The sequence below is a fragment of the Phaenicophaeus curvirostris genome, chromosome 1 (genome assembly GCF_032191515.1).
Source record: "Phaenicophaeus curvirostris isolate KB17595 chromosome 1, BPBGC_Pcur_1.0, whole genome shotgun sequence".
Classification (NCBI taxonomy): domain Eukaryota; kingdom Metazoa; phylum Chordata; class Aves; order Cuculiformes; family Cuculidae; genus Phaenicophaeus; species Phaenicophaeus curvirostris.
The window spans coordinates 1,985,531-2,007,555 of NC_091392.1; the positions used below are offsets into that span (position 1 = coordinate 1,985,531).

The 22,025-nt window shown below is 45.1% G+C and overlaps 1 protein-coding gene across 1 annotated transcript in view; it reads right to left on the minus strand.

The window, feature by feature from the left end:
* Nucleotides 1–20,203, minus strand: part of EXOC4 (exocyst complex component 4) — a 428,233-nt gene extending 408,030 nt beyond the window's left edge. The window contains exon 1 of the mRNA XM_069861081.1: nucleotides 20,108–20,203. Coding sequence (XP_069717182.1) covers nucleotides 20,108–20,193 — 86 coding nt within the window. The 5' untranslated portion in view covers nucleotides 20,194–20,203. The remainder of the gene's footprint in view (nucleotides 1–20,107) is intronic.
* Nucleotides 20,204–22,025: the final 1,822 nt, after the last annotated feature.

Genomic DNA, 22,025 nt, shown 5'->3' on the forward strand with positions numbered 1-22,025 from the left:
ACTCAAGTGAGCAAGCAAATCTGTGCTGCCATATGGAACACAGCACTAGAGGAGGACGGGAGCACACAAGCACTTGTCCCACTCAAGGAGGACAGAGGAATTAAAGCCATAATATATCCAACAAAACCCTGAAGGAAGCAAAGTGCAAGGTCCTTATACCTGGGTCGGGGCAAGCCCCAATTTCAATACAGGATGGAGGATGATGTTATTGAGAGCAGCCCTGAGGAGAAGGACTTGGGGTGCTGGTCGATGAGACGGTCAACATGAGCCAGCAAAGTGCGCTCGCAGCCCAGAAGGCCAACTGTGTCCTGGGCTGCATCAAAAGAAGTGAGGCCAGCAGGGCAAGGGAGGGGATTCTACTCTTCTGTTTCTCTCTTGTGAAACCTCATCTGGAGTACTGTGTCCAGTTCTGGAATCCTCAACATAAGAAGCACATGCTGCTGCTGGAACGGGTCCAGAGGAGGCTACAAGGTTGATCAGAGGGCTGGAGCAACTGCCATACGGGGACAGGCTGAGAGAGTTGGGGTTGTTCAGCCTGGAGAAGAGAAGGCTCTGAGGAGATCTTATAGTGACCTTCCAGTACCTGAAAGGAGCCTATAAGAAAGCTGGGGAGGGACTGTACACAAAGGCTTGTAGTGATAGGACAAGGGAGGGGGAATGGGTATAAACTGGAGAGGGGCAGAATTAGACTAGACATTAGGAAGAATTTCTTCACCATGAGAATGGGGAGGCACTGGAACAGGTTTCCCAGGGAAGTTGTGGCTGCCCCATCCCTGGAGGTGTTCAAGTTCAGGTGGGATGGGGCTTTGAGCAACCTGATCCAGTGGGAGGTGTCCCTGCCCACAGCACAGGGGGTGGAACTGGATAACCTTTAAGGTCCCTTCCAACCTAAACCATTCTATCATTCTATAACATTCTTCAGCTTCAAACTCAAACAATACGGCAGTTCCTTGCAATCGAGTTTCATGAATTGTCCGTAAGTATAACATCTTTTGTTCCAAGCACTAGAGATTGCACAGCCAAACACAGATGTCAATGAAGCTCATGAGAGAGGTCACTACAGGACCTGCATCTTAGAAACCACAAAACGTGTCAAGAGAAGGACAATACTAGGGTAGCTGGAAATCAGAACCCTTTGTGATACCACAAGCTTTTTCCTACTTAAATGATATAATTCCAACATCTGACAGTTAACAATTCTAGTTGTCACTTCGCTATTTGGCTGCTTAGGTTTATAGTATATATTTGCTGCCACCTTGAGTTGAACCATGATCCTTTAGGGGACAAAAAAACAGCCCTCCTGGGTAAGCGCTACAAACCTCACACAGCCTAAACTCCGAAGACCTCATCTTTTCAACAACTCAGTCAGCAGTAGCATGAAAACACCATCAACATATATGAAAAAGAAGGGAAACAGGAATACAGAGATCTCAAAGCCCCAGTCCATACAACCTGACTTCAGGAAGCTCAGCAGCAGATGCTAGGAATGTAGCAGACAATTAAGTCTTTTTCTACACTTCAGAGTTCTCTGGAAAATGAGCTTAATATGCAGTGGTAGCCCAGACTCCAAGAAGATGAGAGCAAGACAAGGACATCGACCTGTTAGAGCGAGTTCAGAGGAGGCCATAAAGATGATCACAGGGCTGAGGCATCTCCTGTATGAGGAGAGGCTGAGAGAGCTGGTGTTGTTCAGCCTGGAGAAGGCTTCAGGGAGACCTTAGAGCAGCTTCCAGTACTGAAAGGGACTCCAGGAAAGCCGCAAGACTTGAACTCAGCAGATGTTTCCAGCTCAGTCAGCTGCCTTAGTTTTCAGCTAGCTCTGTCAGATGCACCAACAGGGAAATCTTCCCAGAATTAACACCTGTATTGGGAACCTCTTGTTTTCTTTAATTACTTGTTCTGGGAAAATACTGTACAAACAAGCATCATTGAAAATTTCATACTCATCATTTTGACTGGAAAAAATTACCTCCATTTACAGCCCTTTAGCCTGTTCTAGTTTAAAACATTAAAGGGACCACTTACTACACCAAAAGGGAGAAATAATTTTACACAATAACATAGAATTTAAGTCTAACAGATTTTTTTCTCCCCTCCACCCACATGAGTTTGCCTTAAATACCTGTAGATTATTTCTTTACGGACAGGGTAAAAGTTTAAACCTCAACCTAAGTTTCAAATGGAGAAAAGCAACATCAGATGCTGCTTTTTTCAATTATTTTATCAGAAGACCAGCAAGTTCCAGAAGTACAAGGTCTTGGGTTTAGGAAATAGTTATTTCTAGTCAGTTTGGGAGTCTGGATTAATAAATGGAGAACCGAAAAGAATCACAGAATCATAGAATGGTTTGGGTTGGAGGGACATCAAAGCCCATCCAGTTCCAACCCCCTGCCTCGGTTAATCAAAGCCTCATCCATCCTGGCCTTGAACACCTCCAGAGATGGGGCACCCATGACTTCCCCTGGGCAACTTGGGCCAGTGCCTCATCATCCTCACAGGAAAAAAAGTCTTCCTAACATCTCATCTCAATCTCCCTCTTTCAGCTTAAAACCATTCCCCTCATCCTATCCCTGCACTCGCTGATAATAAGCCCCATACCAGCTTTCCTGTAGATGCCTTTAAGTACTGGAAGACTGCTCCAAGGTCTGCCTAGAGCCTTCTCTTCTCCAGGCTGAACAACCACATCTCTCTCAGCACATCCTCATATCAGAGGCACTCCCACCCTCAGATCATCTTTGTGGTCCCCTCCGGACTTGCTCCAACACATACATACATGGACTTGCCCCCACCCAGGTGCCAGACTTTTCCCTTGGCCTTGTTGAACCTCATGAAGTTATCACAGGGCCACCTCTCAAGCCTGTCCAGGTCCCTCTGGATGGCATCCACTGCCTCCAGCACGTCAACTGCAACGCACATTTTGGTGTCACTGTCAATCTTGCTCAGAGTGCACTCAATCCCACTGTCCATGTCTGTGACAAGGATGTGAAACAACACAGGTCCTAACATGAACTCCTGAGGAATGCCACTTGTCACCAGTTTCCACATGGACACTGTAGGCTATCTTTAATACTGGAAAGCTCCTATAAGGTCTCCCTCAAGCTGTCTCTTCTCCAGACTGAAGAAGCCCAACCCCCTCAGCCTAAAGTACTCTGGTAATTCATTACCATTTTACTCCTTCAAAGATACAACACTAAACCCCTGCAACCCAGCAGCATCTCTAACTAAAAAAGAAGCGATATCCCTTTGAATCCAAAATGCTGCTCCGCACATCTGAATTTCCTACCTAAGTCCCTCGGTACAGGAACCATTTCTTTTTCTTGCTTGGCACAAAAAAAAGCCAAGGAAGGAATGCTTAATATTCTTGAGATTGTATACGTTCCTGCTAACATTGCAGAATAGGAAGCCAAGGGCATCTTTGCTTGTTTCAGTTCTATTAAAATATGTGCCGAGGAAGAAAAATCAACACACTGTTTGCCAAATAGGAATGGATCAAAATTGTTAAGGAAGGGAACTTTGCAGAAAGAACTTTGAAGGGGGAATTACAAACCAGGACAGGACTATGAAAAAACGATAAATATACATTAGCTTTTTAGAACTCCCTGAAAAGCAGAAGCATCCAAAATATATGACAAACAGAAAAAAAATGTCAATTGAGATGGCGAGAACATGCAGGTTGTGAACTCAGTGGGGATCTCCAAGAGAGCTCCCTAAGCGGTTCACTTGGGTTTATTCATTTTCATATTTCCAAATGAGAATCCACCTCCCCTGTACAGTACCTGTAATTTGTACTTGGCAGCTGGATGCCTGCGCGTGCCTGTCTCATTAGCAAGAGCTCAATAGGATTAGAATAATTCCAACCGGATGTTAGGCTGGTAAGAAATATTTTTATGCTGCAGTAAAATAAAAATTCACTGAGCCAAATCTCATTGACTTTTGATTTTACATAGCTAAAAATACAGATTACACAAATGCAAAGTGCTGAATTCATTGGAGTCGCTTACATGTATGGAAGACAGGATAGAGAAGACGATGAGAAACAACCCTGAAATGGTTTCCTCATGGGACTTAGAACATCTCATACAGGAAAAAAAAACTAATCTTGTCATTTCCTCTGAGGTCACGGAATTTACACTGGAATTGGATTAATAAAAAAAAGGCCTTGGGACCATTCATTTTGGCAGAATTTGATCAGTAGATCACAAGCATTTTTCATCTCCGCTTTCCAATATCCAACTCAACCAGCATTCAAGGTGCAGCCTCACCAATGCCGAGTACAGGGGTACAATCACTTCTCTGGTCCTGCTGCCCACACTACTCCTGATGCAGGCCAGGATGCTGCTGGCCTTCTTGGCCACCTGGGCCACTGCTGGCTCATGTTCAGCCACTGTCGATCAACACCCCGGATCCTTCTCCTCCAGGCAGCTCTCCAGCCACTCCTCTCAAAGCCTGTAGCGCTGCATGGGGTTGTTATGATCCAGCAGCTTCCCACTTGCCCAATAAAGCAATAAGAGAATTATAATAAGGATCATTTTTAAGAGAAAACTGTTAATGAATAATAAATATTTCATTTCTGTGAATCTCCTTTTTCAGATGCCTCCAGCTAGGCTGGGTGGATAAGCGCCAGGCTTTTTTACCTACCCTTAGGCCAGCTCTGTTACCTGTGGTTACTGCTAGACTACGGATAATAAACAGAGTCTTAAGTTATCGATTTCTTGACTAGAGAATTCATTTCACAGGAAGAATATTGTGGCCACAGCATGTGGGCATTATGTTTCTGTGGATTTTTTTATTAAACAAAAGTGAAAAAACAGATATTGTGTGCAAAATACAAACTTGTATTTAAGAAAACAAATGCTAAGTTGGCACCTGAACACACCAGAAAATCCTTGCAAGTAGGTATTGGCTCTTTTTGTCAGAAAGGACCATTTGGTTGCTGCCGCTTTTAACTGTTGCTGTAAGTGTTCAGCAGCTCTGTGCCCCTGTAGAGCCCCTCTTCCTCTGCTCCAAAAGAGCAAGTGCAAGGTCTTGTACCTGGAACACGACTCATACAAGGACAGGCTGAGAGAACTGGGGCTGTTAAGCCCGGAGAAGAGAAGGCTCTGAGGAGACCTTAGAGCAGCTTCTGGTACTGAAAGGGACTACAGGAAAGCTGGGGAAGAGCTCTTCCTCAGAGAGTGCAGGAATACGATGAGGGGGAAAGGTTTTAAACTGAAAGAGGGGTGATTGAGATCAGATTATTAGGAAGAATTCTGAGGCACTGGAACAGGTTGTACAGAGAATTCATGGATGCCCCATCCCTGGAGGTGTTCAGGGCCAGGTTGGATGAGGCTTTGAGCAACCTGATTCAGTAGGAGGTGTCCCCTCTCACAGCAAGGGGGTGGAACTGGATGGGCTTTGACGTCCCTTCCAACCCAAACCATTCTATGATTCTATGAAAATTATCACAGCAGACACCTGCAATTGTTTGTGCTTAAAGGCAGAAAAAGGTACTGTGTGACGCACAGGTGCAGCCCGGAAATCCAGGAAGGATCTTCCATTAATTCTGGATCAGGTTTCTTCAAGAGTGCAATTCACTTCCATTCACTCCCTGTTGCTTATTCAAATGAAAACACTCATTAAAGACAGTGGGAAACACCATGAAAAAAAAAAAAAAAAAGGCAGGCAGATCAAATTTAAATATTTCTCATCTAATTAGGAAAATGAACATTTTAGTGAAAGGTAGTTCTACAGAGTGCTAAATGATTGGTGGGATCAAACAAAGCTCCAATTTTAACGGCAACCCACAGTAAAACATACGGTGCCCGGAGAAGTCCTGGATGCCCTGTCCCTGGAAGTGTTCAGGGCTAGGTTGGATGGGGCTTTGAGCAACCTGATCCAGTGGAAGGTGTCCCTGCCCGTGGCAAGGGCTTGTAACAGGATGGGCTTTAAGGTCCCTTCTGACTCCAAAGATTCTATGATTTATTTATTTATTCATTTTATACCACACTAAGGACTTAAACCACAAACCAGAATAAGAGAAACTTATTTTGATAGGAATGGTTGGACTCGACGATCCGATGGGTCTTTTCCAACCTGGTTATTCTATGATTCTATGAAACCTCTGTGCAGTACAGAACAGAAAAAAATCACAGCATAGCCTTAGCCAACACAGGCAATTTTTGACCAACAAAGGATTTGTGGAGTTAAACGAAGAAACCAGTTGCTAGAAGCAACAAATAATTATTCAAGCAGAGTACCATGGATGTCTAGAAAGACCAGGTTCCTCTCTGCAGGAAAGGGCTGCAATGTGCATGGAGACTTCAGTATTTAAAAGGAAAAAAAAAATAAGCAGAGTAAAGAGAAACCTATTAGAATCCAGTTACTCTTTATGAGGTACCACTTGCTGATGACCGTGGCCACACACCAATTATAGTGTTTGCCTTCTCATTTCAGTCTGAACCGTTGTGATCATTACCAGAAATTTAAAGCGCACAAACACTGGAAGGCCAACCACACAGCCACCTCATCGAGAGACGCCGCTCGGCCACACAGACCAACAGTGCGAGCGCTTTGTGGCAGGAAATGTAACAGAGAAGAAACAACAACAGGTGAATAAAAGAAGAGGTCAGGATGCGAGGGAATAGGAATACAGTAACTGAGATGAGAGAGTGTCTGTTCCACATCTCATCTGCCCAGCAGAAGCAACCAAGACCAGACCGTTCCTGAGACCCCATCGACTTGCAAATCACCACAGCAATTGCAGTGGTGTGTTTGAAGAGCAAGCGGCTGGGAGGATCAAGCACTGACTTCACAGACGCATGGACCATGCAGGTAAGTTCTCATACAGTATTTTTTCTGTTAGAGCAAATGCACTCATTTGTTAGGACCTTTTACACCCCAAAAAGCCGCAGGTAGAAACAGAACATTACACAATGGGTCCGATCCTGATAATTCCAAGGATTGGGCCTTGTAATGACAATGTCAAGCAACATCCAAGATCAAACATCCTCAGCAAGTCTGCAGATGACACCAAGCTGAGTGGTGCGGTTGACACGCCAGAAGGCTAGAATGTCATTCAGAGCGATTTGGAGAAGTGGGCCCATGTGAACATCACAAGGTTCAACAAGGCCAAGTACAAGGTCTTACACCAGGGTCAGGATAATCCCCAGTTTCAATACAGGCTGGGGATGAAGGCATTAAGAGCAGCACCGCAGAGAAGGACATGGGGGACGGATGGATGAAAAGCTGAACATGAGCCAACAATGCACGCTCAAAGCCCAGAAGACCAACCATATTCCTGGGCTGCATCCAATGAAGTGTGACCAGCAGGGTGAGGCAGGGGATTCTGCTCCTCTGCTCTGCTCTGCTGAGACTCCACCTGGAATCTTGCATTCAGTTCCTGAGTCCCCAGCGCAGGAAGGACATGGAGCTGTTGCAGCAGGTCCAGAAGGGTCCACGAAAATCATCTAAAGTCTGGAGCACCTCCCGTACAAGGACAGGCTGAGAGAGGTGGCATTGTTAAGTCTGGAGGAAAGAAGGCTCTAGGGAGACCTTAGAGCAGCCTTTCAGTACTTAAAAGGGGCTATAGGAAAGATGGGGACAAACTTTTTAGCAAGGCCTGTTGTAATAGGAGCAATTGTTTTAAACTAAGCAAGGGGAGATTTAGACTGGATATAAGGAAGAAATTTTTTACAGTGAGGGCAATGGAACTCTGGCCCAGGTTGCCCAGGAAGGCCGTGGAGGCCCCAACCCTGGAATCATTCAAGGTCAGGTCGGATGGGGCTCTGAGCAGCCTGATCGAGTTAAAGAAGTCCCTGCTCCTGCAGGGGGATTGGACAAGATGACCTGTAAAGGTCCCTTCCATCTCAAACCACTTTATGATTTTGAACATGTTTACCAGAGACACCGTACTGATATTTAGGCCTCTGAGTATATCACAATAAAACACCTAAGTTCAGAAACAAAGTCTGGTCCTTTCTGAAAATCACAGTTTGGTTGGTTGAGGGTTTGTTTTTTTTTTCCCAAAGTGTTATTTTAATGGCTGTAAAAGAATCCTGTGTGGGAGAAGAGCATATATAGCACAGTTCAGCAAGTCTTCATCCTAGGTGCCAGCCTGTGAGAGCCCACAAGCAGCCACATTTCAATAGAGCACAAAGTGAAAGTTTTGTGAAGCACCCTGGGACAAGTGCAACTGTATTTCTACACACAGTCTACATCACTCTGCACACTTCCAGAGGTTCATTAAACTTAACAGTTATTTGAATTTTATAATTGAAAACTGTTGTCTAAACGACAAATCCCAAATGGGGTGCTCTACAGCTTCCAGCACTGTTTAACCTCAAGCATATAATCGGATAATACGTGTTTTGAAACTTCTGCTGAGTCTCAGGGAAACCGGTGTAAAAACTTATTCCTTATGAAACAAAGCCAGCAAGAAGACAATAAAAAAAAGCAAAAGGTATTTAACAATTTAACTTGGTAGCAACATGTTGAATGTCTTCGCAGTAAACTGAAAGAGGGAAGATTTAGATTAGAAAGAAATATTTTCCTGTGAGGGTGGTGAGGCCCTGGCCCAGGTTGCCCAGGGAAGTTGTGGCTGCCCCATCCCTGGAGGTGTTCAAGGCCAGGTTGGATGGGGCTTGGAGCAACCTGATCCAGTGGGAGGTGTCCCTACCCGTGGCAGGGGGGTTGGAACTGGATGATCTTTAAGGTCCCTTCCAACCCAAACTATTCTATGATTCAGTATTTTCACAGCTTAGGTGACGGTGGCTAGGAAATTCTGGATTTGAGGAAATCGATCAAAATGCTCAGCAGACAAACAATTCCCTTCATGGAGACAATGATGTGCTGGGAAGAAGGCACTCAAAAATTGCACCACACAAGCACGGGCAATGGGGTAAAATGGCTGTAAAATTATCAAGGATACTCCCTGAAATCCAGAGGCCAGCACACTCCACCCTCATCAAGGAGGATACAAGGTACCCAGCTTCCCGACAACTGGATCTCCGTTGTGTAAACAAAGAAATTACTCCTCTGCTACAAGAAACAGTAGAACCAAGTCCCTTCAAAAAAACTGTTAAACACAAAGTCAACAGAGCATTATAAAACATCTTCCTCCCCTACTTACATCCCATTAATCTTTCATGCTACTTACACGGTTGGAGCATTTTCAGCAGACACTGATGATCTTTTTATCATTGAGGACTTGCAGATGCATGCAGGAGAGCTGCAGGGAGAAGGCTGAGTAGCCTCCAGCCACCTCAATAAATATCATCAGGGAAGTCTTTATTTTGCTAAATTAACCAACTCTTGAATAAATTTTACCTCACCAATACAAATTATGTGGGTATCAGTTGATTTCTGAAGCAAAGATGAGACTGCAAGCATTTAAGATAACGACTTAAACAGAAGAAGTCACACTCCCTCAGTTGTCTCCAATCCTGCACAAAGGCAAAATCCTAAGGACACCAGTTTTCCCTCTTGGAAAGGGGATGCAGACAGCAGACAGACCCACAAAATACCAGTTACTCTGTCAAGCACAAGCCAAGAGACCCAGTGACCATCCTGCTGTGTGAGAACCTCTCAAGGTCTATCTCCATGTAGAGGAGACCACAGGGATCAACTCTTCACCTTTTCTTGTAACTAACTTCAGATCCAAACAGCCAACACAGCTCTTAGATGAATTACAACATTTCCAGGAGAAAACCCAAGTCCTAAGGAACAGTATTTTCATATCTGCAAGAGTAGAAGCTGGACAATGCTCCTCAGACCAGCCATCTGTGTAACTAAAAGACAAGGAGCATTTAAGGAGCCACTGGTCACCTAGTGCTGTGAACCCATCCTTGATAATCACACCACATCAGAACAGTCCTGCACAAATCAGCAAGAGGCTTTGGAAATTCCATTATTAACTGCAAGGTTTCAGGACTGCACTGGAATGAAAATCTGTTGGAGGCAATGTCTGTGAATGAGCTCAAATCAGAGAACTTGTAACAATTTATTAACAAACCAGACTATTTCCACTTCCTAGCGTTGTAAGGGCAGGCTACACCCCTGCTCTGCACAGCACATTGTCTAAAGCTAAAATAAGAGCGGAAAAATAAAGATACTTGAGCTTTTGGGGAACAATCGTCCCCCTATACTCGGCATTGGTGAGGCTGCACCTCATTCTTACATTCCGCAATGGAGCTGGGGAAGGGTCTGGAGCACAGGGGTTATGAGAAATGACTGAGGTACTTGGTATTGTTTAGCCTGGAGAAAAGAAGGCTGAGGAGAGACCTTATTGCTCTCTACAACTACTTGAAAGGAGGTTGTAGTGAGGTGGGTGTTGGTCTCTTCTCCCAAGTCACAAGCAATAGGACAAAAGAAAATGGCATCGAATTGCACCAGGGGAGCTTCAGACTAGATATTAAGAAAAAAATTCTTTACTCAGAGTGGTAAAGCACTGGAAGAGGCTGCCCAGGAAAGTGGTGGAATCCCCATACCTGGAAGCGTTCAAATACCCTGTAGAACTAGCACTTGGGGACATAGTTTAGTAAGCACAGTGGTGTTGGGCTGACGGTTGGACCTGGTGATCTTAGCAGTCTTTTCTAATCTTACTGATTCTATGATTACACACTGTCCTTTCGCATTTGGCTGTGTATTCGCATACACACCCCTACCTATTGCTGCTATTAAATGCAGCCAAGCATCCGTAACAACCTCCAACCCAACATATATAAAATGTGTGCATATTTGACAAAAGTGCCTCAAGATCATCTCAGGAAAATTTATAGTTTAAAGCCAAACTCTGCCATACATAATTTATTCTCGATGAATTTCTAAGCTACTTGTCTTGTAGACAAACCGCTACCTTTATAACATTGGAAAACACCATTGGCAATAAAGCGGTTTTAAGAGACCATTACAGTACATACAGATCGGAATATCTCGATTTTACTTCTTGTAGCAGCTATTTCCCAAACGTAACGACTACAGCAACAGCTAAATATCAGTCTTTTTCACTCTGCATCACGAACTGGGATATCAGCTCTATTGCTTCACAGAGAAAGTGAAAACCAAATGCCAGGTCATTAGTAAGAATCCACCTAACAAAGTTCACTGTAAATGCAATGAAAATAATGGCCAAAAAGCATTAAAAAGAATCCTACTTGTGAAAAATAAAATACGTTCGAGGGGTTTTGCCTGTAATTTCAACTTCTGCAGACATGAAAGTAGGAAAGGCACAATATCTCGCCTTACTTTTAGTTTTCCTTGACATCTGTCATGTGTTTGCCTGTGTGAAAGCTTAGCACAAAGATTTCAATAAGGTCTTACAGAGTCAACACTAAAGTTTGTTTTCTTCCAATTAAACCAGCTATTAAAGGCCAGTTTTAAAAAATAGTAACCTTTAATTGGAAAGAAAAACACCTAACAATAAATAAAAGGCAGACACGTTCACCAATTAAAAATCTGACAAGATCTCTCAAAAAAAAAACCCATTTGCTAAATGCCAGGTTGCTTGTTTCAGAGTACAGAAGCTTCTGCAACCAGCTACCAACAAAACAAAAGGTTAAGAAAAATCAATATACAAACACGTGTTTGTCCTCTGAAAGATGAAAAAAAACATTCCCCAAGTTGTCCTCTAGCAGATGAGCAGAATTTTCTCCATTCTTTGCACTAATTTTTGAAAAGGCATTGCCAAAGCCCATGTGATCAGCATTAGACTTTTATAAAAAAGCTCCTGGCCTCGACTGACAACATTTTGACCTTACAAAGTACCTTTGATTAAAGGAAATTGAAGAAACTTTCCCATATGTGAAGGAAACAGCTCGCTGTTGAAGTGGGCGTGCTGAGGCACAAGTGCAAGCACCGTGCGCGCTTTTGACCATCCAGCAGAAGCGTGGAGACAGAACCTGTGAAGCCCTGATGCTCAATATCCTGCTTTAGAAACCACAATCCCAGGAGATATGGGACTGCAGCAAACAGTGGTCATTTCTTCCCAGGAACATGAGGACAAATCTGCTGGAGTGAGCCCAGAGGAGGCCACAAAGATGATCCAAGGGCACCTCCAATACGAGGGCAGGCTGAGAAGGTTGGGTTTGTTCAGCCTGGAGAAGAGAAGGCTCTAGGGAGACCTTAGAGCAGCCTTCCAGTACCTAAAGTGGTCTACAGGAAAGCTGGTATGGGGCTCTTTATCAGGGAGTACAGGGATAGGACAAGGGGTCATGGTTTTAAGCTGAAAGAGAGGAGATTTAGATGAGATATAAGGAAGAAACGTTTTCCCACAAGTATAGTGAGGCACTGGCAGAGGTTGCTCAGAGAAGTCATGGATGCCCCATCCCTGGAGGTGTTCAAGGCCAGGTTGGATGAGGCTCTGAGTAACCTGGTTCAGTGGAAGGTGTCCCTGCCTATGGCGGGGGAGTTGGAACTGGATGACCTTTAATGTCCCTTCCAACCCAAACCAAGCAATGATTCTATGAAATTTAATATACACTCATTTCTTCTAAAAGCACAAGGAGAAGAAGGGTTCCTCTGAACCGCAAGAGAGGGTGGGAATTTTAGTAGCAAGCTTTGCAAAATTCATTAAGAAGTAGAGAGAGTTTGGGAAGCTTGAAGATGCATTGCTACAAACGTACCTACTCTCCAATCCCTTCATTTCTAATTTAGTAGAAATATGAGGGAAGCTGAGACGAAGAACTCAGGGTAACCCAGCAGCAGCACTGCTGAGAGTACAACTATGCTATCTTATAACTCAGCTCTCTCCTGGTTCTTTTTCAGTGGATCAGTCCTGTCCTGAGGCAGTGCTGTGCATCATTCACTCCTGATGGCATCCCTACAGGCAGGCCAGACACGGCACCAGGTACCAGACCATCCACCAAAGACAGTTTTTAATAGTCCTCATGGCGCCTGTAACGCTGGCCAGGAAACTCAACTGCAGCACAACACTATAAAGCATGCGAGCTGCAAGAGAGGTTTTACCATGGCCAACAATGAGCACAACTGTTGTCATGGTTTAGCCCCAGCCTCACCAATTTCAGCAGCTAAACCCAAGCAATTGGACTCCCAACTCCCTTCACCTCCCTACCCCCAGGGAAAGAGGAAGGGAAATGAGAACAAAAGACTTGCAGGTTGGAAAACTAAAGCTGTAGCTGTAATGAAATAACAGTAGAGGAAATAAAAAGAAAATAATAAAATATATACAAATATATGAAATCACGCCCCCACCCCTTGATGACTATGTCACCACAGATGCTGTAGAGCAGATACAAGGGAAAGGGTCCAAGGCAGGAGGGAGCTGAGCTCAGGAACTGGATTCAGGAATGCACGGATCTGAGATCAGGGGCAAACAGACAGACAAGGTCCTCACTGGATGCAGGTCATCAAAGAAGAGAGCGATATCCTTGCAATCACTCAGTTTTATACTGAGTATGATGTGTATGGGATGGAATTCTCTGTTCACTCTGGGGTCACCCATCCTGTCTGCTCCTTCCTGTAGGTGTGGCCTTGTTTGCCCTTTTGACTGGCTCCACCACCTCGAGGATGGCCTTGGGTACTGTAGGAGCAAGTGTAAATATTGTTTTTTCTGCATACCAATGCCTGTGTTATCACTGCTAGAGAGAAACTCTGTCTGAATAGCATACAGTTAACTTGCAGAAAATGCAGTTACTTAGAAAAGACCAAGCTGAAGGTAGAAAACTGATTCTACTTCAGCGCAAACCAGAAAATATGTCCAGGTTTGGGAACCACTGAGCTATCACCAGGATCCCAACAGGAGGCCCAAGCTGGGCAATTTGCTATGCAGACACAGCCAGCCTGTTCGAGTCAGGGCTACAGGGCAGCACAGGCACCAGAGACCTGAACCACATGGCTCAGGAGTCAGAACCTGCCCCACTGAGCCAGGCAGCCTTGAGCCTTAGCAGGGGGATCTTCACCCAACAGATCCCGGTTCAGTTCAAACACCAGAATGTTATTTTCAGTTTGCACCCTACTGAGCAAAACATCTCGTGCTGCTCAGGAAACAGCTTCTTCCCAACACTTGAGGCTGCCTTTATTCTCTATTCTTAGCAACAAGCAGAAAACCAAGGTGAATTCAAACAATAAACAAACCCTCCTACAGGAAAAGGCTCCCAATGTACAAATGTGTTCCCCAACACAACAGGAAAAACTGACTCTTCAACACAGACAGAGAAGAGATCAGAAGCAGGATGGACTTTTCTGTTGCATCTTCCTTCATCTCAGAGTTGTCTGCATTCAGAGCTGCTGAAAAGCAACACTGTAAAGAATAGGGATGACCCCAAACTTCCAAACAATACCGAGACTACAATGAATAAAGCTGATGAAGCCTACGTTCATGTAATTTGTGCAATTAACTGTCCTGGAGCAGCAGCAGCCAGATTTTAGATTGGAGCCCCAGCTTCCATAAAATACCATTGCTCACTTGATTTATGTGCTGCTACCACACATTACACTTTGCCAAGGAACTGGCCCCAAATACTCTCCCTAAAAGTGAGACACCTTTTCTCCTGGGAAGTCCAATAAATTAAGTAAAAGAATTCCTAAATATAGTATCAGAGGCAAGTAAATCATTCAGTCTCTTGCAAAAGAGAGCTACCAAGCTTGAGTAAATATCAAAAATTATCCCTTCATTAATAAAATAATTGATATTTATAAAAGGATGTTCAACTCCACATCTCAAAGCAATACAAAATAGATTTTGCAGATCTAAACAATGTTTCTTTTTGAAAGGCTTAACCATCTTTGCTATAATCAAGGTCAATACCATTGATACTTGAAGAAGCTCCTCTGGTTTTGTTTGTTTACAGCAAAAGAATGCAGTCAAAGTTGAGCTACATTTCATTAACTGTCTCCTGTTACTGGCCTTTCACACAGCAACATGAGAAAAATAAATGGCCTAGATAAACAGGGAAAGGCAAGTGGAAAGAGACAGGGATCCACAAAAGACTATGCAAAGACGTTTCAAGACTAAAGCTATCAAAAAAAGAATCCTTTGCTACATTTCATAGAATGGTTTGGGTTGGAAGGGGTGTTAAAGATCAACCAGTTCCAACCCCCCTACCACGGGCAGGGACACCTCCCACCATATGGACACCTCGCACCATATCGGGCTGCTCAAGGTCCCATCCAACCTGGCCTTCAACGCCTGCAGGGAAGGGGCAGCCACAACCTCTCCAGGCAACCTCTGCCAGTGCCTCACCACCCTCATTGGTAAGAATTTCTTCCTAATGTCTAGTCTAAATCCTCCCACTTCCAACTTAAAGCCATTCCCCCTCATCCTATCACTCCAGGCCCTTGCAAAAAGTCCCTCCCCAGCTTTCCTGTAGCACCTTCAGCCACAGGAAGGTCGCTCTAAGGTATTCCTGGGGCCTTCTCTTCTCCAGGTTGAACAACCTTAAGTCTCTCAGCCTGTCCTCAGAGTAGAGGTGCTCCAGCCCTCTGATCATCTTCATTGTTTCCTTTGGACCCATTCCAACAGTTCCATATCCTTCTTGTGCTGGGGATTCCAGGACTGGACACAGTACTCCAGGTGGGGTCTCAGGAGAGGAGAGCAGAGGGGCAGAATCCCCTCCCCCTTTCTGCTCACCACACTTCTTTTGATGCAGCCCAGGATACGGACAGCCTTCTGGGCTGCAAGCACACCTTGCAAGCCAATACCCTACTGTAAAGATGTGTATTATTTCTCTAGAGTTGAGTAAAGTTATAAGCAAGATACATGTAGCTTACCCAGGTCTAGATTTGTTTGCAACTTCACCTGTTGCTTCGCAAGTTCATCCTCACCTGAACTGCTATACAAAACCAACACACAGAAGAAAGTGATTTAAATTCCCTTCCATGCTCTTGGGTCCCTATACTTGGCTAACCCTAAGGAACACCAATGTTATTAACACAGAACTTTTCCTTCCTTTGCAATCAGTTCTACTTTCGAGTTTTCATGGTCCGGCTCAACACGGCATTTCAAGCTCTGCAAAAAATCTCTGCATCCAAACTGAGTTCTAATTAAATCTTGGAGGTGCAGTTATCAGGTTGTTCTATTGAATAATTTTAATTTCATAAAGTCAATAAGCTCAGTGTTGTGTCTGAACTCCAGACCTGAAGTACCCAAGGTGATTAGACAAACATGATCTCTTATTTGGCGAACAGTGACATCAGCTTACTCTCAGTTTACATTATAACTGAAATAACAAGTCCAGATTTATTAAAACAGAGATACAAAGGGAGGCCCTTAAAACATCCTTTGAAATTATAGGAAACATGGAAAAAAATAACAATGCTTACTGCAGGAATTGCCACAGCCATCCATGCACTTACATTATTCATTCTTCCACTGTCCACAGATCGCTGTACTTCCTAAATTAAGGTTGTCAAGGTACAACTCCCCATGTTTTCCTCTCCAACTTATTAAAACTTGACACTAAGCGCAACATACTTTAAATCCACACTATCTATCCTAGGGTTCTTCAGCCTGGAGGAAAAAAGGCTCTAGGTAGATCTTATAGCAGCCGTGCAGTACTTAAAGGGGCCTACAGGAAAGCTGGGGAGGGACTTTTACAGGGGCCTGGAGTGATAGATGACAGTGAATGGCTTTATACTGGAAGGGGGAAGATTCAGATGAGATGCTAGGAAGAAATTCTTCCCAATGATGGTGGTGAGGCACTAGTACAGGTTGCCCAGGGAATCTGTGGATGCCTGCTCCCTGGAAGAGTTCAAGGCCAGGTTGGATGAGGCTTTGAACAACTTGATCCAGTGGGAGATGTCCCTGCCCGTGACAGCGGGGTTAGAACTGGATGATCTTTAAGGTCCCTTCCAACCCAAACAATTCTATGATTCTATGATCCTTATTGCAAATATAAGGTATGAATGCCCAGTAAAAATCACAGAATCATACAATGGTTTGGGTTGGAAGGGACCTTAAAGATCCAACTCCTACTGGATCAGGTTGCTTAAAGCCTCATCCAACCTAAAAACTCAAAATCCAGATGAGAAGCCTGATTTTTTTTCAGGTCTTCACAACTACTCACATATTTGTTATGCAACCAATCCATATGAAGTCTTGAACAATTCCACCAATGACTGTTGGCAGGCCTGTATATAAAATGTGTAGGAACATCACCTATCTTGATAGTCGCATACTTGGTTATTAGCATCCCATCCCATTCTCTTTGCACTTTTATTATATACAAAATAAAAAGTCAAAGCACACTGCTAGCACTGTCATGCTTCCTGTTTATACCAGGACTTGCCAGTGTATATTTTTCTCCTTCAGCAGACATATCTACATCTAACTTTAACCCAAACAAGTCTGGGTTTAGAATGGTTTCTTTTACAGTGAAGAGACCTCTAAGATCATCCAGTCCTATCGTGAGCCCAACTCCACCATGCCTACTCCGTCCTGAAGTGCCACGGCTACAAGCTTTTTGAACATTTCCAGGGATGAAGACCCCACTACTTCCATGGGCAGCTTCTTCTAACGCTTCACCACTCTTTCAGGTAAAGAAATACCGAGTCTAAACCTCCCCTTGTGCAAGTTGAGGCCATTTCCTCTCATCCTGTGACTTGTTACTTAGGAGAAGAGACCAACTACCACCAGGCTACAATCTCCTTTCAGGTAGTTGTAGAGAGCAATAAGGTCTCCCCTCAGCCTCCTTTTCTCCAGACTAAACAATCTCAGTTCCCTCAGTCATTGCTCACAACCCCTCTGCTCCAGACCTTTCCCTAGCTCTGTTGCCCTTCCCCAGACACATTCCAGCCCCTCAATGTCTCTCTTGGAGTGAGAGCCCCAAAACCGAACCCAGGATTCGAGGTGCAGCGTCACCAATACTAAGTACAAACTAATGAACCACAAACAGTAGAAAATGAGAAGGCATCACATTGAACGCTTGATTCACTGTTCAGTGTGGTTCTTTGTTACCAACTCCCACGGAATTCAGAACAAGTCACAACCCTGGAAAGGCTGAGCAGTTCTGAGAGCCAGCTGCTTGATTTGGAGTCCCCATCTACCTCAAGTTCTGCAAAATCTGAAAGACTGGTTTTCAGAATAATGAAAAGGAACAGAATTTTGTCCTAGATATCATCCTTCATAGGCAACTGTAAAATCATAACATGTCCTAGATCGAGAATAATCACTACAATAACTTCTCTGAAGTAACAGAATGACTGCAGTTACTTGCAAAGACACTGAAGTAGGAATCAAGGTTTGAAAGTCCATTACAACTCGCAATATCGTACCAGTGCAACTGCTCGCTGTCCACACCCACTGGAAAGGGTGTGCATAAGGTCAACAGTTAAAACTTTCAGTGTGGGAAATCAGCAGCCAACTCAATTGTTATAAGCAGCACAAAAGAGATTCAGGAGTTCAAAAAAGCACAAAAGGAAACAAGAGAAGTGAATCCAGCTCATTGCTTGGCTCCAAGCGTATCTCAGAGTCATACTCCAGCAAAGGAGAGGAGGGGGCAGGAATAAGAGTAGACAAGAATCAACAATCTAAACATGCTTACACACAAATGCTTTCTTTCCATCTCATGCATGATGGTTAAACTCCAAAGCAGCAACGTTTTCCCCCACTATCGGCATCCTGAAACAGGACTGAGTCTGCACACAGGAGCTTCCTACTCCTACAGCTTTTCCAGCCAAGCAGACTTGACTTGGTGCTACTGTAGGTTTGGGGATGGGGGTCAGCTACAAATGCTACAGCAATAAGATGCTGCCTTAACCCTCCCTCTGAGGCACAAAGCTGCTATTCACTACAAAAACAAAAGAAGTGTTGCTTTTTCTGAGTCATCGTGGCCAGCAGGGCAAAGGAAGGGATTCTCCCCCTCTACTCCTCTCTCACTTGGAGTCCTGTGTCCAGTTCTGGAATCCCTAACATAACAAGGAGATGGAACTCTTGGAACGGGTCCAGAGGATGGCTACTAATACAAGACGTAGTTACTCCTACAAAAACAGAATATTTTTGATTTAAGCAGAAGTAGAGTTAAGTTTCATCTAAGTAGCTGCATTTTCTGAAAGTTAAGCAGAACGTCCCTCTGACAGCACGCTTCCTCTCAAACAGAGTTTTTCCAGACAGTGTTCATTCTTTGCAGATGATAACAAATTGTGTCAAGTATGATTTGTAATGAAGAGACATCTCTTCTTTAGTAATCACTTCTGTTTGGAGTCTTTCTATCTCAAATGCAAGGTCAGGCAAATAGACCACTACTAATTTCTCTGTTTTAAACATTCTCCATCTACCTATTAAATCTTTTGCAGTGTCTACTCCTTTCTTCAAGTCTCGTGTCCATTTATTGAAATCAGACTATCTAAGACTAAGGGTCTACCTAATGGGTCCAGAGGAGGCCACAAAAATGATCCAAGGACTGGAACACCCCTGCTATGAGGACAGGCTGAAAGAGTTAGGCTTGTCCAGTCTGGAGAAGAGAAGGCTCTGGGGAGACAATAGAGCAGCCATCCAGTATCTCAGCCTGTCCTCATACTGCTGGTGCTTTCCTCCAATCATCTGTCTTCATGGGCATCGTCCGGACTCACTCTGTGTCCTTCCTGTGATAGGAATGGTTGGACTTTGATAGGAATGGTTGGACTCGATGATCCGGTGGGTCTCTTCCAACCTGGTTATTCTATGATTCTATGATTCTATGAAGGGGACTGTAGGAAGGGGCTCTTTATCACTGAGTGCAGGGACAGGATGAGGGCACAGGCCCAGTTCTCCAGCCTGTCCAGGTCCCTCTGGATGACATCCTGTCCTTCCAGAGTGACAACTACGCCACTCAGCTTGATGCCACCTGCAAACATGCTGAGGGTGCTCTCAATCTCGCTGTTAATATCATTGATGAAGATATTAACCAGCACTGGTCCCAGTATGGACCCCAGAGGGACACCACCAGTCATGGATCTCCATCTGGACTTCAAGCCATCGACATACATCCTCTGAATAGGACCATCCAACCAGCTTCTTATCCACCGAACAGAGCACCCATCCACTCCATCTCTCTCCAGTTCACAGAGAAGGATGTTGTGGGGGGACCGTGTCAAAGGCTTCACACAAGTCCAGAGAGACCACACGCCAGCCTCCGCCCCTGGGCCCCCCGTACTCAGGGGCGGGACAAGAGGCAGCGGGGGCCGCGCCAGGCCCTACCTGATGACAGAGATGAGCAGCCCCGAGGGGTCCTTGCTCTTGCTCATGGAGCTCCGGTAGCGCCCGGCCGCCTCGCCCGCCGCCATCTTGTACTCCCTCCCCTCCCCCCTCACGCGCTGCGCGGCCGCGCGCCGCAGCCAATCAGAGTGAAGGGGGCGGGCGTTAGGGGGAGCTACAACCAATAGAAAGCCAAGGGGCGGGGCGCGTACAGGCGGGGCCGCGGGGCATGCTGGGAGTTGTAGTTTTTTTAAGCGTGTCGGGGCTCTGAGTTGACAGAAGCGCCCCGTCTAACATAGAATCATAGAATGGTTTCGGTTGGAAGGGACCTGAAAGACAATCCAGGTCCAACCCCCCTGCCATGGACAGGGACACCTCCCACTAGATCAGGCTGCTCAAGACCTTATCCAACCTGGCCTTGAACACCTCCAGGGATGGGGGAGCCACAACTTCCCTGGGCAACCTGGGCCACGGTCTCATCACCCTCATCGGAAAGAATTTCTTCCTAATGTCTGATCTAAATCTTCCCCTTTCCAATTTAAAGCCATTCCCCCTCATCCTGTCACTCCAGGCCCTTGCAAAAACTCCCTCCCCAGCTTTCCTGGAGCCCCTTCAGGTACTGGAAGCTGCTCTAAGGTCTCCCTGGAGCCTTCCCTTCTCCAGGCTGAACAACCCCAACTCTCAGCTTGTCCTCATATGGGAGGTGCTCCAGCCCTCTGATCATCTTTGTAGCCTCCTCTGGACCCATTCCAACAGTTCCATCTCCTTCTTATGTTGGGGATTCCAGAAGTGGACACAGGACTCCACGTGGGGGTCTCATGAGAGCAGAGTAGAGGGGCAGGATCTCCTCCCTCGCCCTGCTGGCCACGCTTCTTTTGATGCAACCCAGGATATGGTTGGCCTTCTAAAGGACCAATGGGAATGGTTTAGTGTTTGATAGGAATGGTTGGACTCGATGATCCGGTGGGTCTCTTCCAACCTGGTTATTCTATGATTCTAGGCTGCAAGGGCACGTTGCCAGATTGTATCAAGGTTCTCATGAATCAGCATCCTGAAGTCCTTCTCTGCAGGGCTGCTCTCAATCACATCATCCCCCAGCTTGTATTGAATCAGTGGGCTGCACCAATCCACACTTCAAAAGGCAGTTAACATTCATTAACAGGTCAAGAAATTACTGACCCAGCAAGGTACATCTGGTTAGAGAAGGCTCCAGAGAGACCTTAGAGCAGCCTTCCAGTACCTAACAGGAGCCTACTGAAAAGGTGTGAATGGGGCATTTTTATCAGGGATTGCAGGGTGGAACAGTTTTAAGATGAAAGAGAGGAGATTTAGGTAAGATATTAGGAAGAAATATTTTGCTGTGAGGGTGGCGAGGCAGTGACACAAGTTGCCCAGAGAAGTCAAGGTTACCCCTTTCCTGGAGGTGTTCAAGGCCAGGCTGGATGAGGCTTTGAGCAACCTGATCCACTGGGAGGTGTCCCTGCCCGTGGCACAGAGGTTGGAACTGGATAGTCTTTCAGGTCCCTTCCAACCTAAACCATTCTATGATTCTAAGAGGGCTGTGCCCACATGTCATCACTCTCTGCGGAGGGTGCAGAAAACAGGGTGGAAGGATAAGGGACCGCTGTGCAAAGGTGGGTTGGGATGCCTATTGATGCTAGATATGCTCCCAGGTCTCTGCCAGACTGAACTGCGAGGGCTTAAACCTTTATAGGGCTTAAAATGAACCAAATGTTCCATATCCTTAGAGTAATGTGTCCTACCAGCCAGCTAGTCCTGAATATTATCTGCATGCCACAGCCTGAAGCTGGTTAGAATCATAAAGTCACAGAATCGTTAACGTTGGAAAATAGCTCTAAGATTAAGTCCAACTGTCAGCCGAACACCACTGTGACTACTAAACCATGTCCCAACACTGCGC